Below are 18,952 nucleotides of genomic sequence, written 5' to 3' on the forward strand. Positions count from 1 at the left end.
GCATTACTATGACTGAGGTTGCTTTAGAACCAGTTAGAAGTTCATGTTTCAGAACACTTTGGTCATTTACAACTAGTAAACATGCAATTGAGTACTGCAAATCCCATTTCCACCCATTTTCCACATTAGTGTCTGTTTTTAAAGAGTACAAAACCATAAATGTAGAAAGATATGTCACTTAAAGATTATATGACACATTATTTTTGGGACTTATGCAAAAATTATGTAGTAAGGACGAGGGGGGGGGGATAATGGAGACAGTGCATTATATGTCGGCATTCACAATTTAAACACATGCATAAAGTTACTAAAACATCTATAAGATGAAAATTGGAGGTGTTGCCCACAATAAAATTTTAGTTAGCACTTTCTAGAATGTACTAGATTAATGAAATCTCAAATGTGGTTGCTATAGGCAACAACTCGTCTATTACTTAAAAAACAGGATGCCTTTTGTCCCCATAGGCCGACATAAACCAACATAATCTAGCGTTCCTGCTAGACTGCGGGCAGGTCAGGGTACGGTAGGGAGCCTCTGTGTGCTCCTGAAAGGGCGTGGCCAGGTGGTGAGGGGCATATCCATGTGACACGCCTCACGGTGAATAGATGTCATGCGCAGTGGGAACACTAAACTCTGATTCTGATCTGTCTCTGATTTTTCTATTTTAAGATTTTATCATAGTAAAATACTGTCATTATGGGCCTGATTCTGAGTTGGGCGCGGCTTTTGCTGCAGCCACATCTGCGTCTTATGCCAATTCCGCAGCCGACTGCGACGTCTCGTCGGTAAATCCATCCTGGTGCGTCTTGAGCAGGTTGTTACTCTAGCAGTCATTGTTTAAAAATGTACAGAAAATGTGCACTGAGGATGAGCAGCCAAATATGTGCTCCGTGCCTCTGTTATTACCCCCACTGAAAGGATTTATATTTCATGGAAAAAAAATATTTTTTTCTATTTGGATTCTAATACATAAAGTCTCTATACAAATAAATGGCAAGTGTGTTTCCCACAAGTGTACAAGGCAGTATCAAATATTATGTTATGTAGCAATACAAATTGAATTGAGTGACCGAGAAAATGTTTGAACACAAATCCGTCTTAAAAGCCAATTGCATTAGGAAACAAGTAATTACAATACTGGATTTGCAGTAGGATACAATTTAACATTAATGAAACCATTCATATCCAGATAGATGTTTTCAGACAAGTTGATTCTGGAACCCTCAAAATCTGATGCTGGGTACACACTAGCAGATATATTGGCCGATCGGCTATTATATCTTGTGTGCGTCGGCCAGTGTGTACCAGTGATATGTCTGTGAAAGACATTGTTCACAGACATATGGCATCGGCTGCGCTGCACAGCCTATTCCCGATATACTGTATCTGTAGATATATTGGGGGCATCATGCTGTGTGTACGGGCGGTCATACGATATCCTGTACACTTGCTTTAGAGGCCACGGAGGGGGACGCGACAAGCCCTCAGCCAGCGGGACCAATGGCCAGATGACAGATGATGGTTGTTCAGTGTGTATGAACAACCATCATCTGCAGATATATCTGTTCGGTGTGTACCCAGCTTTATACTGTGTAGCTGTATTATCATATTAGGCAGACGTTACCAAATATTAAGCACAACTTGTTAAATCACTGAAAACTAGAAAATAAAATGTTATGTAAGTACCTCAAATAATGGAGTGAACAGGGCTTCTGACATTAGCCTTTGTGGACAACATGGAGCAGGTAAAATGAGTTGTGTGCACAATAAGAATGGTAAATACACATTATACCAGCAAGAAATAACTTAATCTGTGGTAAGATTTGCTGTAGGCTTTTTAATACAAACTCAATAGCAGAGGCAATTTTGAAGCAGGGGATATAAATACATTGGTAGCAGTAAACATACCTTGCATAATGGTGCATATGCATGGTCAGATTTGCTAGATCATCGATAACGATATTAATGATTTCATGAACGATGAACAATTTCTGACAGTATTTAAATGAATGATAACGTCCAAATCTGACTGCAAACACAGTCTATTACAGTTATCGTTATCTGACATGAGGGCACGCGCATCGTTCGTCGTGCATGCCAAACATATGAATGATGTAACGATTTTAACAATCGTTATCGTTCATATCTTCCAGAAAATCTGACCGTATGTACCCTCCATTAGATATAACATGAAACTAACATCACAAGAGGCAGACACTGCTGTTTCTGATAGTAAGCACAATTTATGCAGTGACTGATGGGTAACAAAGTGACCTCTCCGAGTGTAACATTGAGGAGGGTCTGTGATGCATGGTTTATTTTGGAAGGGATTCTACCAGTTCATTTATCCACCACGTGTATGTCATGCTACAGGAAGGAGCACCATCTGTATCACTGACACCATGCCATACTACCAGTAACACTGCCCGCCAAGCATGGTTCCAGTCTACAAGTGGATGACTGCTCTAAACCACCTTTCAAAAAAAAATGTCAACACCTAAATACTCTATTGATGTCATTTCATGTGAAGATCCACACTATACACATTACTGCACACAGACACTGACCCCATCTGATCAGTACTGGCCAAGCCATCTGCCGTCTGTTCCTACAGCAGTGGTTCTCAAACTCAGTCCTCAGGACCCCACACAGGTCACGTTTTCCAGGTCACCCAGCAGGTGCACAGGTGCATTCATTACTCACTGACACATTTTAAAAGATCCACAGGTGGTTATCATTATTTCACTTTTGATTCTGGGCTAGAGACCTGGAAAACATGCACTGTGTGGGGTCCTGAGGACCTTGAGAACCTGTGACCTAAAGCAACAAACATATTTATGCGTATACTCTTTTCAACACAAATAATAATTATTATATCTTACAACAAGGTTGTAACCACTAATCTAGATTTTTGCATTAAAAAAGTTAATATTTTTCTAATAAAATTATGTATGTTTTGCTCTCCCCCAAACAATTCTGATGCCTACAACTGCCTATCTTCCCTTCTCAACTCAGTCTACTGAGTAACCATGTTTATACAAAACAGGGGACACCAGAACTTGCTTTACCACACCTTGATGTGATGCATCCACTCATTACACAATAATATGCTCCCTATATAGTATGCTCGCTATATAATATGCTCCCTATATAATATGCTCACTATAAAGGGCTTAAACTTGCTGACATTCAAAAATCTTGTCTGTACAATAGTTTGAACCAGATCAATGTTTTTCTTATTTCAGGTTACTTGTCTACTACAAGCACTAATATGTTTTATTAGAGGGCCAGAGCAAAGCAAAACTCTTAAGTACACAATTACTAATCACCTAATGGCACGTATCCACTACACGAGAAAAACTAGTGATTGAACAATTACGACATCGTAATCGTTCATTAATTGTGCAGTGAATATGCTGGCAACGACCAGTGATGTGCGCTCCCGCTGATCCTTGTCGGCATTCGTCATCGCCTGAACATGCTGGCCAACCTCCCGATAATGACAGGGTGTGCATGTTCGGGGATGAGGGAGGGTGCCTGCACTGAGCGACATATCGTTCAATGTGGGCACATTATCCACTGCACAGGGTGATGAACGATTACAATGTTGTACTCGTAGAGTCGTGCCACTCTCGTGTAGTGGATACGCACCTTTACACTCATAGTTATCTTTCACTGAGGTTAAAACAGTATACTATGAAGGGTTTTGAAATGAATATGTATTATATAAATATACTAACTTTTCATTTACTTGTACATCAGGAAGAATATGATTACTTGCTTTCACACATTAACAAAGCAGGAAACACTGAATTTAATAAATTACAAAGCTCAATTATACTTAATTTTATTTTTTCTAATTATATCTTGACCCCATCCCTCCAGCATGTTTATGTATAATTGTTAAAAAATGCTAAAATCTTTAAGATGTATTAAAAATTGTGTTAGACGTGTTTACTGTAAGACTAAAATGACAGTAGCCAGAGGGAAAAAAACTCACCTACTGCCATTGTCTATTTCATAAAAAAAAAAAGTTTCATGAGAGTATTTTAAATTACCATAAATAAGTAAATGTTTTAATTTCTCATGTATAGCGCCCAGAGATCCTATCACCACTGTAAATAGCTGCCAGTAAGAAGCTGCAATATTCTTATTGGTTCATTCTGTCAGACCCTAATCACAGCTTCACACAACTCCAGCTGTCATCCAGAGTGTGGGAAGAATTACAGAGCACCAGGAAGATGGCTGCATCCTGGACTGGGAGATTCAAAGGGCAGGTTTACTCTTTCTACTGCATTCCTTCAAAAGTTCCAGCATCAACTGTAGGCTCAGCTAACCACATAGCACTCAAGTTTTTACCAAAATCACTATTCATCAGGCTGTAGGACTGTATCTCCTGTGTACTGCCTTGACATCTTTGCTTTGTTGTAGTATATGGTGTGCTTTTATCATGTAACACATTATAGCAATGTAAGGATGACTGTCACACAGTCGTGCCCATCATGACTGTAGACCCAGGAGGTGAATACAGTAGAAAATATATGTGTTGCATTTAACCATATTAAATATATAAACTTACAAAGGGAAATGATTTGAGAGATATTCATTAAAAATATGTCACTACAGCAGTAATTAAGCAACGTGAGCCCTCCAGCTGTATACTGCCAATTAATGATAATGTTTTAAGACCCAAGGGTTGCCTAACTATACGATGCTTCATATACTCAATCATCAAACCTAAAATATCTACTAATACCATTGACAAGTGTATACTATACATATACAATTCAGGGAGCTTATTAGTATGGAAAAGATTTCACATACATTTTGATTGTGGGGGAATATTTTTCCTATGCACAGCAGATGCCATTGTAACATAGTGATCAGCGTATTTTAGCAGAAAATAGCTGATAGCAGGGAACGATAGTTTACACTCTTTAGAAATGCAAATACAATGTCCAATATCACTTTCTTAGTATAATAACTTGCGTAAATATTTGTGATTTCATTAGTAGATTTTGTGTGTGTGGCAACTGTGGTACTGTTGAAAACACCAAGACCTTTCAAGTTTATGGATTTTAGTAAATGTAAACATATGTTATTCATAGCTATTTATGGTGCATACACACGGTCAGATTTTTCTTCAGATCTGAACGATAACGATTTAAAAAATCTTTCATATCTGAAGGAAATCTGACATGTCTGAACGATGCGCATTCCCGATGGTCAGATAACGATATCTGACATCTGATGTGTTTGCAGTCAGATTTGGACGATTCCATTCATTTTAATGCATTCAAAAATTGTTCATAGTTCAAATCGTTGGTCAAATCGTTCATCAAATCGTTCAGATCGGAAATCTGACACATCTGACAAATCTGACCGTGTATGCTCCTTTACTTACACTTTCTAAACGTTTCAACAAAAAAATTAAGCAAAATGTTGATATTGAAATACTGCTTTTGTCAAAAGCAACCAAGTTTTGTAGCAATTGTGGAAAAAATACAATATTTCCAGTTCTCATCATTACCATGCTTGGTATTGCTGATGCAGCAACTTGACTTTAAAGGAAAGAGCAAATCAAACTGTAAATTATATCATTATTATAGTTATTTTATTGAAAATTATTATTTTTTTAATATTTAAACATTTTACACAGCATTTGCATAATGCTATATATAAAAAGGACACCTTTGTCCTTGCAATCCAGGAAACAGGTCAATGTGTTGCTTTGCTTACATTTCGTGCAATGAATCTGACATTATATCATTATTTAACAGTAACTTATTTCTAAAAATACTTTCTGTCCAGAAAAAATAGTGTCCTTATCGGAACAGTGTTAACTTACTGTACTATGTATATTAGTCTTTAGTCTGATGTACAGTAAAACACTGTCGTACCATTAATGCTGTAAAACAATAACTGGTTAATTTAACCTCTGTAATCACTTTTATGCATTCCAAGTACTCTGACAATGAATGTGTTATAGAAGATAAAATCCAAACAGAAAAATATTTGTAACAGATGTTGTATCATATCTGCATGACAACAGACATTTTACTGGCAATCTCCTGTATCCCAGCTTGTTACACAGAAACAGAAGCATAGAGCTCCTCTATCTCTTGCTTGAAGGAATCTCTCAGTTCAGGTCTTTTTGCCTTGAGCGTTGGTGTCAACAAACCGTTCTGTACTGTGAACGTCTCTTTATGGATGTGAATTGCTTTCACCTGGGACAAAACATACAAATTCAATATCCATTTGTGAAGTGTTACAATGTTAAACAGCAGAAATACAATTAGAAAGGTAAGTAGCAGTTTAATTGTTTGCAGATGAGATTTCAAGGTTTTATTGATAAGACAACAAGTATTGTTCAAAAGATTTATATAAAATAAAAATATATTGTGGCATTTGGCAAAGTAAGGATAGGATGACTCCCATGAAAGCAGGTGTTACCCCTGTCGAAGCCGGATAATTGGCTGAGACAGGATCGGTTTAAAATTAAATCTGCGCGATGCCATTTTGCGATTGGCAATTAGACGCCATTTTGCGACTGGCCGCCCAGCGCCATTTTAGTGAATCTCGCCCATTATAAGTACATACGGCGATGCTATTATTTAGCGTCATGCGATTCCCACGCAATAGAAAGAAGTTGAAAGTCCTCACCATATAAATACAGTCACTAAAACATATAAAATGATCAACCCTGCAAAACACGTACCATGGTGTACTCCACAAACACGTAGTCGCACAACGATAACTAGCGTCTTTTCCCAAAACCCCAATACTTACACACTGCACACTTACATAAAAGGTTCCCTAGTATTAAAGTGTGAAATTCAAAGTTTATTCAGTATTATTAATGTTGTGAAATAAATGTAATTTGATATCTAAGGGTTAGTACATGGTAGCAGACCGTGTTTGGTGTTGTACTGATCCACCGTGTCTTTGCAGATTTCCGGTACCATCGGTGAGAATATCGCAACATATGTCTGCAAACTATGGACTATAGAGAGTTAAAGATTAAAATGTACTCTGTAATGTAACCATCTTACAATTAGTATGCAGCGGGAAAAAGGACACAAAGGGCTGTTGGAGGCTGGTTTGTGTCCATTCGAAGTGACCTATGAACTATACTGTAACAGAAGAACCAGGAAGAAGAACCAATGGAATCATGCCAATCATGCTGTTCTATTGTATTGCCTATCCCTGTAAGAGTATATATGTGGGCTATCTAAACTTGGATGCCATTCTTCTTGCCTTGCTGTTGACGGAGGTTTTGTATATTGATGCCGGTATCTGGGTCCAGAGCGCGTGCGTATATAACAACTGTACCTTGGGTCTGTATGATTTATTTGCGCTAATTGTATTTAGATCACAGCATGTAACCATCTGTTTTTATATTGAATAATAACTTTTTGTGCTTTGGAACCACACACAAAGTCTGAAAGCATTTATTTCTTGTGCGACTCACAACGCTAAATAGCGACAATTTTAGAAGGTATAGGTAGGTAGGAATCGATAGGTATTCATACCCCTGTAATAAAATCCATTCACCTAATCTGTATATATTTGGAATCCACCCTCTGAAATCTCTCTCTTGCATAGGGGCTGTACATTTTAGGCATATAAACAGTAAATTTTGTGGTGAATTGGGTAAAATAATGTAAATTATCTTTTTTCCTATATACCATATATACCAAGTTGTCTGCATATAAGCAACTGTTTCCTGGAAACAATATTGTATTCTAATAATCTCATAGTAGCTCACAAATTCATAATGTAAGACCTAGAACTATGTACTTTTCTCCTTGATCCACTAGGGGACACTGGAGGCTTCATACAGTGGGGTATAGCCGTGTGCTAATTTGTCACTAAATTTTAAGTGTGACTAGCTCCTCCCCCTCTATACCCCCCTACAAGCCCAGTCTTAGATCGTGCCCGAGGGGAGCTGGTTGTGTTATACACTTCTCCCACGGGTTTAGTATTAGAGTTAATTTTAATAGTGCTGCTGCGCTGAAGAATAGAAAACTCAAGCATTGTGGAGGACAGGCAGCAACTGCCACTGCCTGTCTACATTGTTGGAGCTGCTGGGGGGACCCACTCGCAACTGCATGTAGTTCGCCTGGGGTCCTCGACTATAGAGACCACAGTCTCTGGGGGTTCGGCTTGCCACTGCATGCAGCATGCATTACGGTCCCCCTAGTCAAACCGCCACTGGCAGCAGGGGCAGTTTAGTGAGTATGCCCTGGCTCCCCGTTTAGCAGGTTAGCCAGGTTTAAGAACTGGGTGTTTTTTTTATAGCAGCAACCATGTGCTGCAGTGATCAGTGTCTGCACTGATGGCTCTAATGAGCGAAGCAGTTCAGCGGTAGTAGCGATGTGTGGGGTCTCCCTCACACAGTGAGTAATCAATAATGATGAAGCTTATGCTCTGCTATAGCAGGAGCAAGTAGCTTAGTGGTTAAGGTGTCTGACTACAGTACACAGCTAGAATACAGCGCGCTTGTAAGCGCCATAGCAGGGGGGGCGGAGCCTAACTCCAGATTCCTGCATCTTCCTCCCAGCTGCCTCAGCGCTTCTCTGAAGTGTGCTGGCAGCCATTACACAGAGGGGACACTGCCTGCTGATAAAGAAAGCTGCTGCATTAAGACTGAGAGCCTACCCGGACTCTGAAAGTGTACAGTGAGGTTTAAGCTTGTCGGGAGAGCATTTAAGGCAGTATAGTAACTACTTTCACTTTCAGTTAGTTACTAGTTGTTATGCCTGGCGTTTCTTAGCACTGCTAGGAGTGCTGTTTGGGCAAGTGTGACCTTATCTGACCTTCTCTCCTGCCTCTCTACCTATCTCAGTCTTTACCTATTAACTCTTTCCACTGCATTTACTGTTGTCTGTGTGGGGTTTGTATGTACAAGGCTGGAAGAGGCTCAAAAGCATCTCAGAAGTCGCCTTCACAAATTGTGCAGACCAGTTTACGCATGGGCAGTCTTCTAACTCCCTATTGTGTGTCAATTGTGATACTAATTAACAACCGCCATCTTGGATGACGCAGTTTACATAGGTTATGTTGCATCTGTCTGTTGAGCTGGTGGCCTCTCGCAAGAAGGAAGCTTCCAGGTCGGCTACTCTAGAGGAACCAGCAAAAGCTATGGCTTTTTCCCATGCCACGGCATCGGGACCCTCTCCACAAGTCTCAAAACAGAGACTGTTACTCTCAGTTCTCCAGTCGGATGATTCAGAGGAGGAAGAGTTGCCCGCTCTAGAAGAGGGCGAATATACAAAATTTGCCTGAAGAGCTCCAAGAGGAGTCTGAACCTATGTCTGAAGGGATAGAGGTGTTATTTTCTGCAAAGGACAAGACGGACGTCTTTTTAAAGAAACAAGGGCAGGCTACTTCTTTTCCAATTTCAGAGGAACTGGATTCTCTTCTGATTTCAGCTTAGGAACATCCGGATAAAGAAATTTCAGATGTCCCGATGCTTATTACCTTCCTATGCTTTTCCTGCAGATAGCAGAAAATCTTGTGAGACTTACTAAGGTAGATCCTTCGGTCTCTCGTCTAAGAAGACTACGCTACCGGTTCCTGGAGCCACATCCTTGAAGGAGACATCGGACAGGATATTAGAGAATACTCTAAAGTCATATTTGCAGCTATAGGTGTGACTCTTCATCCTGCGATATAAACTGCTGGATTAACAGAGTTATTTAAGTGGATGCAGACACAAAATAGGCTGTTGAAGCTCTTCCCTTCATGGGAAGTGTCTTATTTGGGGCGGAACTACATAAATGGATTTCTCAAGCTACTGGAGGTAAGTCCACTTATCTTCCGTCTGCTGCTCCTCCTCCTAGAAGATCCTACTCTGGACCCTCCTTGTGGTCCTTTAGTGCCCCAGGAAGTTCCTGTGGTCGCTTCAGAGGAGGACCTACAACTTCCTGTAGTTACAGAGGACATGGAAAAGCCGCATTAACATCTGCACATCAGGAGGTAAAGTCCACTACCAAACCTAGTGCATTATGGGCTTATCTCTCATCTTGAGGATCGTCTTCTTGACTTCAACGAAGTGTGGACAGACTCTTGTACGGATGCTTGGGTTCGAGACCTCATCACCCACGGAGACAAACTCAATTTTCAATTTCAGCCTCCCCCTTGGTTTTTCTCCATTTGCCAGTTTCCAACGACAGGAGTGTCGTATTACTAGAAGTCCTAAACAAGCTTCTATTCGCACAGGTTTTTGGTCCATGTTCCCAAGTTGCAGGCCGGGCAAGGTTTCTACTCCAGTTCGTTTGGGACTCCGAAACCGGATGACTCGGTCAGACCTGTTCTGATTTCAAGGATCTCAATACCTTCTTGAGGATATTCAAGTTCAAGATGGAATCCCTTCAGTCCATTGTTGCGGGACTGGATGAGGGAGATTTTATGGTATCTCTAGATATCAAAGACGCCTACCTTCACATCCCTATCTGCCTACCTCATCAGGCTTTTCTGAGGTTCGGCATTTGGAACTCACACTTCCAGTTTAGACCTTACCCTTCGGCTTTTCATCAGCCCCCTGGGTATTCATGAATGGTCATGGCGGTGATGGGTCTTCTACGGAAACAACGGATCACAATGATCCCTTACCTGGATGATCTTCTTCTGAGACTCTCTCCAGAGAACAATTACTGCAGAACATTGCAGTGACTCAAAAACTCCTCGTAAGTCAGGGGGGATATTGAACTTTCCCAAGTCTCATCTGCAACCGATACAGAGGCTCCAGTTCCTGGGAATGACCCTGAACACTCTCTGTCAGCAGGTTTTCCTTCCTCAGGAAAAGGCAGCCTCCATTCAGGAGATGGTGAGGACTGTCCTTCGACACCGTCAGGTATCTGTGCATGTCTGCATTTGACTACTGGGGAAGATGATGGTGGCTTTCGAGGCAATTCCTTATGGATGTTTCCACTACAGACCGTTTTCAACTAGACCTTCTCTCCCAATGGTCAGGACCCCATCTTTTTCTTCACCTGCGTGTGAGGTTATGTCCCAAAACTCGGATATTCCTTCTCTGGTGGCTGAACTTAGCATTCCTCTTGGAGGGCAAGCGATTCAGAATTTGGGATTGGACTCTCTTGACCATGGACAAGTCTGAGAGGAAAGGTTCTACGCTCTTCAGCTAGCACATCTCCTGTAGCGGGGCTGAGCAGTCAGAGTTCAGTCGGACTACGCACGGCAGTGGCGTACATAAATCGGCAGGGCGGCACCTGGAGTCGGGCGGAAATTAAAGAAGCCGCATCCCGATCTGGGCAGAAAAGTTTGCAGTGGCGATTTCAGCAGTCTTTATACCAGGCGTCGACTTTTGGGAGGCAGATTATCTCAGCCGACAGGTTTTACACCCAGGAGAATAGGCGTTCCATCCTCAGGTGTTTTCATCAACTTGTCCTCTGGTGGGGTCTTCCGTAAGTTGACCACATGGCGTCCAGAATCATCTATCATCTAAGCGTTCCCTGAAAACTCACCTCTTCAGACAAGCTTATCAGATTCCAGAACCGACCACATAACCTTCATAGCTTCCATGTCTTATCACATCCCCTCTCACAGTCCACACATAACCTCACATATTGTCTTTCTTTCACATACTCCTGACATTTTGACGACATTCCTGTGTGACTGGATCATGCAGCCCACCAAGAAACTCTGCATTCTGGCCAGACCAAATTGCAATATATATAGCACCTATCCTTGTGTATCAATGCCTGTTTCCCTATAGATTGTAAGCTTGCAAGCAGGGACCTCTTACCTCTATGTCTGTCTGTTATTACCCTGTTTTGTTCTATCAATGTTTCCAATTGTAAAGCGCAACGGAATATGCTGCGCTATATAAGAAACTGTTAATAAATAAATAAATAATAAATCTATTACCTCAGTACTGCTCTCGGATAAGAGACCCCGAGGCAGTGGCAGTGGACACACTTTCAACAACGTGGAAGTTATGATTTGTCTATCTGTTCCCCTTCTCCCTCGGATTCTACAGTGCATCATACGGGAGAGGGGCAAGGTTCTCTTAGTGGCTCTGGATTGGCCTCGCAGAGCTTGGTATTCCATCATTCAACGTCTGCGGCTCGACGATCCGTGGCCCCTACGTCTGAGAGAAGACACAGGGTCCTTTAGTCTATCCAGACTTAAAGCGGCTACGTTTGGCGGCATGGCTGTTGAAAGGGCCTTCTTAAAGCGTAAAGGGATCCCACCCAGGGTAATCCCTACTATGCTCAGAACCTGGTAAGAAGTTACTTCGAAACATTACCACCGTATTTGGAAGGTTTATGTTTCAGGGGGTGAATGTAGAGGATCTCCTCCTACAGAATTCAACCCAGCCAGATTTCTGTGTTTTTTTCTGCAAGCAGGTATTTCAGCCGGTCTGGGTTTGGGTTCTCTGGAAGTTCAGATTTCAACTCTGACGGTTTTCTTCCAAAAGAAGATGGTATTGATACCGGAAGTGCAGACTTTCCTGCAGGGTATGATACGGTTACAACCACCCTTTGTTCCTCCCATGATACAGTATGATACGGTTACAACCACCCTTTGTTTCTCCCATGAGATTTGGATCTCGTCCCTTCCTTCTCCTTATAGTCTTCTCTGTTCGAACCTTTGGAGTCTATAGAGTTAAGATTCCTTTCGTAGACGGTAACATTTCTTCTCGCACTGGCCCCAGCCAGGACGGTGTCGGAACTGGGAGCTCTATCCTGTCGTCCTCTATACTTGGTATTTCATGAGGATAGAGCGGGCATCTGTATAAGAATGGATTTTCTTCCTAAGGTGTTTTCAGCTTTCCACATCAACCAACCTTGTGGTACCAGTTTCTTCCACAGGATTCACCTTCATCAAGATCCTTGGATGTTGTTTGGGCTCTTTGTATCTATGTGGAGAGGACTGCAGCCATAAGTAGAACAAGCACTCTCTTTGTTTCGTAGGATGCTGCTCATCCTGGTTGGACAGCTTCCAAACAGTCGCTGGCCTGCTGGATTCGTCTGAACATCAGACAGTCATATAGGGAGCCTCTGCCTTCTCTTACAGCCACTCGTTCAGTGGCTTACTCGTGGGCGGCCGTTCGCGGTGTTACCATGGAGTTACTTTGCCGGGCAACTACTTGGTCTAGCCGGCATACCTGTATTCGTTTTTATAGATTTAACATTGCGGCCTCTGCAGCGCAGTATGGCCGGTCAGTTTAGCAGGGTTCTCAGTGCTCTCCCGTCCGTGAAGAAGAAGGAAACAGGATTTTGGTACTTACCCATAAATCCCTTTCTCCGATTCCATAGGGGACACTGGACGCCCACCATGCACTGTTCCTTCCAGTCAGGGTTGTGGTAATTTTATCTTATGACTGTTAGAGAACTGTTTGACGTCTCTTCTCTTGTTGTGTTACTGTTATTTTCAATGTTCTAAAATGTTCTGTGTTGCTTCACCTCCTCCTCTTCCGTTTGTCTTTTTCTCAGCTCCCCTCGGGCACAGTTTCCTAAGACTGGGCTTGTAGGGGGATATAGAGGGGGAGGAGCTAGTCACACTTAAAAATTTAAAGTGCCAGCTCCCATTTAGCACATGTCTATACCCTTCTGTCTGTAGCCTCAAGTGTCCCTTATGGAATCAGAGAAAGGGATTTATCGGTAAGTACCAAAATCCTGTTTTAAAGAGGACATGTCAGGTTTCAAAATTTGTCTTTAAATAACATATACGGTATGAAACTATGTGGGGAATCAATTAGCAGCAAGGTTATCCAGGGGGTTCATTGAAAACTCCCTGGCCTTACTGGATGAAGTTTTCCTCTCATAATGACCTGTATATATGTTAACTACACCATAAAACACCTTAATGTTCATCAGTGCAATTTGATGGTCCTTCCCGTACACAGTAAGTTCCTTGCCCATCTCTGCACTCAGGGGCAGCTTCTGCCTTTGTGTGCAGAGAATGGAAACAACCTCATACCCATTTAGTTCCACCCATTTTAATTGAATAATGTTTTCTGTTTTTCTTATAAAATTGCTCAGTGTTGAATTATTTATGGTTTAAATAAATCATGAGAATGAGGGGACATTTCATTACATTTGTCACTTTAGTGTGTTTAGTTTGTCAGCCACACCATCTTCGTCTAGGCCTTAAGCTGTAATGAGAAGGTCTACCCTTTGTGTCAGTTTGCTTACGGAATCCCAGCGGTCAGAATGCCAACAGAATTTATAAGTATCATAACCCTTACCCACACCCTCCCTTTAACCCAATCCTCCCGCAGACTAACACTACCCTCCCCACCCCCCTCACAGCCTAACCCACCCCTCCCACAGCCTAACCTTAAGTCTCCCCCTAAACCTAACTCTGACCCTCACCATCAGGATGTCAGAGGTTGGGATTTTGGAGCTGGGAATCGGACTGCTGTCGGGATTCCGGCGCTGGGATCCTGACTGCTGGCTTCCTGACCATCAGGATGCTGACTACATCCCTTTTGTTTCATGTCTGTAATGAACACGAATAGTGTCTAGTTTCTAGTTACTCTATTCCCTCACAATGCCATCACCAATGCTAAATGCAGCCCAGACATTCTGTACATACAGGTTAATACGTACATATATTTGCAGTAAACAGGGACGAAGAGAAGGGGCGGCAGGTACTAAATAGCCAGGCTTGTCCAAGGAGCCCGGCGGGGGCATGGGTGCGCTGTTGAAGAGGACAAATACACCCCTTTGCAGGTGTACATAGTATTTTCCTTTTATTTTTTTCAGTGTGTGTGGCTACACATGTCTGATTTGGCCACACCCCCTCCGTATCACCTGTCATTTGTCATGATGGCCCTGGTAGTAAAACTAATACTTGTAGTTTAAGTTAAGATTCACCAAAAACACACTGAGCATGTGTGAAGTTGCCATTACTGTCAAGCGTGTCATATACACGCTGAAACCTGTATTCGTATAGCTGAAACCTGCACTGCACTGTTACAGAGTCTCTACTCTGTCCTACACAAGAATTTTACGAATACAGGCAAAAGGTGCAGCCATGTGGTGATGGGAGGATGACATCGTTGTGATGAGGGCATGGTTTCATCCCTTCTAAAGAGGTAGGCCCTCCTCTACCCTCCCCTAAAAACAATTTTGAATTGCTGCATGCACCAGTATTACTTGCACATGTCACTCATGTACAGTGAAAAGTGGGACATTCTTCCCAAATTCTAAGCTGTTGGGACAAAGGTCCTGACTGTCAAGAGTGTTGGGACAGTCCATCAGAACTGTGTCTCGCCTATAATTGGACAGGTGGTAGGTATGAATTAGTAACAAAGGGCCTGATTCAGAGCCGGACGCTCTGACCAGAGCGCTCGCTTTGAATCAGGGCCCTCCTACGTGAAAATGGAGCGGCCTCTTGGACGCTCGCATAGCTGTGAGTTACCACCCACAGCTTATGCGAGCGTCCATGATGATGGTCGCGATGGTCAAGACCATCGCGACCATCGGGCTTGCGACGAGACCCTGCGGTAGGGTCGCGCTGCTGCAAGTCCTGGGGTGATTTTGGCTCTATCAGAGCCAAAAGCACTCCCACTGATATCACTAGGGATGTCAGTGGGGCCGGACCCAGACGGTAGGCGTTCCCATGGGAACGCCTCCGTCTGGCAACCACGCCCCCGGCACGCCCACCAAAGGGGGCGTGCTGTCAGTCACCATCGACAGCACGCCCCCTTTAGTGCGAGACCCATAACGACGGCTTGGACGTCGTTATTCGGGTCTCGCGCATGCGCACGTCGGAGCTCCCTCCGTCGTGCGCATGCGCATTTGGGTACCATCGACCCGCTTGCGAGCATCCTGCGCTCGCAAGCGGGTCTGAATGAGACCCAAAGTTCATGGTGATCTGTACATATGCATACATAGCAATTTATTCATAATAATAATAGTTACCTGCTCAAAAGAATGGAGTCCACTCTCTTTTCCTAGTCTCACCATATCAGCCATTATTGCTTTTTTTAGTTCCTATAAAACATAAACTCATAATTTTAAGATTTGATTGCTTTATTTCAATACTGAATTAAATGTTATCTTAGATAATAAGTTTATATACCAATAATTTTTTTTTTCTGGATCTTTGATAAAAAAAATATTTGTAATAAAATCAATAATGTAAAAAAATTTAATACAGCATTCAGCAGAACTTGGTTTATTACATAACAGTTAAAGTGTTTAAGCTGGACAATAGGTACAGGAGAGGAGATGACAGTCTAAGTTAGAGTACCTCTACATGATTGAAGGGGGAGGCAAGGCATGTCTACAGTCACCTTGTCGACGGTGACTCTAGACACGAGAAAGCCAGCGCTGGGATCCCAGTACTGGCTTTCTTGTGCCTACAGAGTGATGGCGCACATCCACTACCCGATATTAATGAGCGATTGCACGATTATGACATCGTAATCGTGCAATCGCTCATTAATTGTGCACAAATCCTGCACTCTTATGTCAGAAACGACCAGTGATGCGCTCTCCTGCAGGACATCAATCATCAGGTGAACATGCCGGTCAATCTGTCGATAACGACAGATTGACCATGTTCACAGATGATGGAGGGTGCCTACACTGAATGACAAATCGTTCAGTGTCGACACTGCAGGGGAACAGCAACGACTGTACGATTACAATGTTGTAATCGCCTAGTGGATGTGCGGCTTTACTGTTAACATAGTGACTGTAGACATCTGAACTGCATCCTGTACTCTCTCCATTCACACCCTGAAGTTGGCTAAACAACGGTCGGGTGGATCAAACCCCTTTGAACACCCAACCGAATGATCAAGACTTTCTCTCAGCTGTTTTCAGGCTGTGAATGATCATTACCATACTCTGAATGACAATCTTTCAAACCAGTTAAGTGAAATGCTTTGCACAATTATCGTGCAGTGTTTGGCCAGCTTAGCTCTTACAGCACTTGCTTTGCAAATAGAGATTGATTAGACACTAACTGCTGAATTTATATTTGGAACTAAAACTGTGGTAATATGAGCTAGAATAAATCGCATTCAGCATAGGTTAAACTGTTACGGATCAGGCCGAAAATATTGTCAAAATCGCATTGTGTACGCAATTGGTTGGGCCATGCAGGCCCCCGTTTGGTCGTCAGTCACATCGTCAGGTTGTCCCTACATGTAGGTCAATCTGACAATGGGACTGACGACCCTATGTAGCGGAATGCGTCTGATGCCGACATATCAGGCGGTCGGGCACCGGATCATGTATTGTGTACCAGCCGTCCAATTTGTCGCCCATGCGATCGTCCGTCGCATCACTGGGTACACACATCGTTTAGTGTGTACCCAGCTTAAGATAACACAAGTTCATGCCATATTTATACAGTATCACATGTTCACATGCTATGTAACAGAAAATAGGATCATGCATTTAATGTCAAATACATTTGTGCTGAGGTCTCAAGATAGTGTGATAACTTGTGTAATAACGATCAGCAGGTTCCAAAATAAATCCTTTTCTCCCTAATGTCACTGTGTGTTCTATATATGAAGCCATCTCCTGCTTATTTTAGAAACTTGTTTTCATTTCTGTATTTTGTCCTGTGAAAGAAAGTGGTGGTTCTTAAACACCTAGGACATAGCTTTGTGTTCCCATTTAACCCCATGACACCCAATGACACTGGAGGAAACTCACAATAGCTAATCAAGGATACAGCCAGTAGGGACCCACTTAATTCAGACCTGCAAGTTCAGGTCTATATCCAAAGTTTCAGTATCTTTATTAAAGACTATCCCCCCCCGAGGAAAGTCTTTAATAAAGAGACTGAAATGTCGGATTAGACAGATATAGACCTGGTGTTGTTTTTATAATCCTTATAAAAGTCCCATGAGTGCCACCTTAATTGTGACTGTATCTTTGGAATATTTATCCCAGGAGGGCACCTGGGCAAGTGTCATCTATCTATCTATCGAAAGAGAGAGGTTATGTTGTGTAACAGTTTATACATTATTATTTCCTCATTTGTATTACAAATGGCCTTAAGTGTCTGTCCTATATAGTAATAGTTTGTTTTCTTTGTTCTATTGAAGGCTACCTCCAAATTTGACAACATACATTTCTAGGTTACTTTTTTTTTTGGTAGCTTAGATAAATCACACTTTTCTTTTTAAAAATACATAGTTTCATACCAAATTGTTGCATAGTTCAACAAATGACCCTTCAAAAGCTCTCTTCTTTGCCCATCCTGGCATCACCTCTGCATCCGGAACAACAATGCCAACTAGAAAGGCCTAAGAAAGAAAGTGTTGGGAAAGAATGAGAACTGCTCTGGTAGTCAAAGGGCAAGTATAACAAAGTTATATTCTTTAGGGAATAAACATATTTTGAAATGTACACATTTGAAACTAGGCCATTTTTTCAACATGTCAAATATTATTTGGAAAACCTTTTTTTTTTAATAAAACATATTTATAATGGAATTTCCAAGAGGATTACAAAGAGTTTTGTTATTATTTTATTAAAAAAAGAAAAATATATTGTACAATCCAGTAATGAAATTAGATCTGAAATGCTCCTACATGAATATGTCACAGACTTACTTGTAGACTGTCCCCATGGACATAAATTTGGGATACAGGTTCACTGCGAATATAGATATTCTCAATTTTCTCTGGCGCTATGTACTCTCCTTGTGCAAGTTTAAATATATGTTTTTTCCGGTCTATGATCTTTAGAGTTCCATTCTGTATGAAGCAGGCAGAAAAAAGACAAAAAAAAGTTTAACTTAAGGTTAAGAGGTCAATGCGTAACATAAAATATGTACAGTAAGGTAATGGGCAATACATCCCTAAGGTAATGGGCAATACATCCCTAAATGACTGCAAGCTACCACCCATCAACATTAAATCTAATTTTTCTAATTCAGTGCAAAGTATAATGCCTTTGTGTGCCCGGTCCACCTTGTTTCCTACCACTGTAAAGTGCACTTTTGAAG

General features: G+C 41.9%; 1 protein-coding gene across 3 annotated transcripts in view; it reads right to left on the reverse strand.

Annotated features, from left to right (window-relative positions):
• Positions 1–5,593: 5,593 nt before the first annotated feature.
• The window catches only part of ACSL6 (acyl-CoA synthetase long chain family member 6), a 247,181-nt gene continuing 233,822 nt past the window's right edge, over positions 5,594–18,952 (reverse strand). For all 3 annotated transcript variants that reach the window (XM_088446003.1, XM_088446002.1, XM_088446001.1), the window contains 4 exons: positions 18,558–18,701; positions 18,147–18,248; positions 15,901–15,972; positions 5,594–6,228 (listed from right to left, as the gene is read on the reverse strand). In XM_088446003.1, the coding sequence (XP_088302129.1) occupies positions 6,088–6,228; positions 15,901–15,972; positions 18,147–18,248; positions 18,558–18,701 (459 nt within the window). In that variant the 3' untranslated portion in view covers positions 5,594–6,087. The remainder of the gene's footprint in view (positions 6,229–15,900; positions 15,973–18,146; positions 18,249–18,557; positions 18,702–18,952) is intronic.

The sequence above is a fragment of the Taudactylus pleione genome, unplaced genomic scaffold, assembly GCF_031769625.1.
Source record: "Taudactylus pleione unplaced genomic scaffold, aTauple2 ptg000392l, whole genome shotgun sequence".
NCBI classification, from domain to species: Eukaryota; Metazoa; Chordata; class Amphibia; order Anura; family Myobatrachidae; genus Taudactylus; species Taudactylus pleione.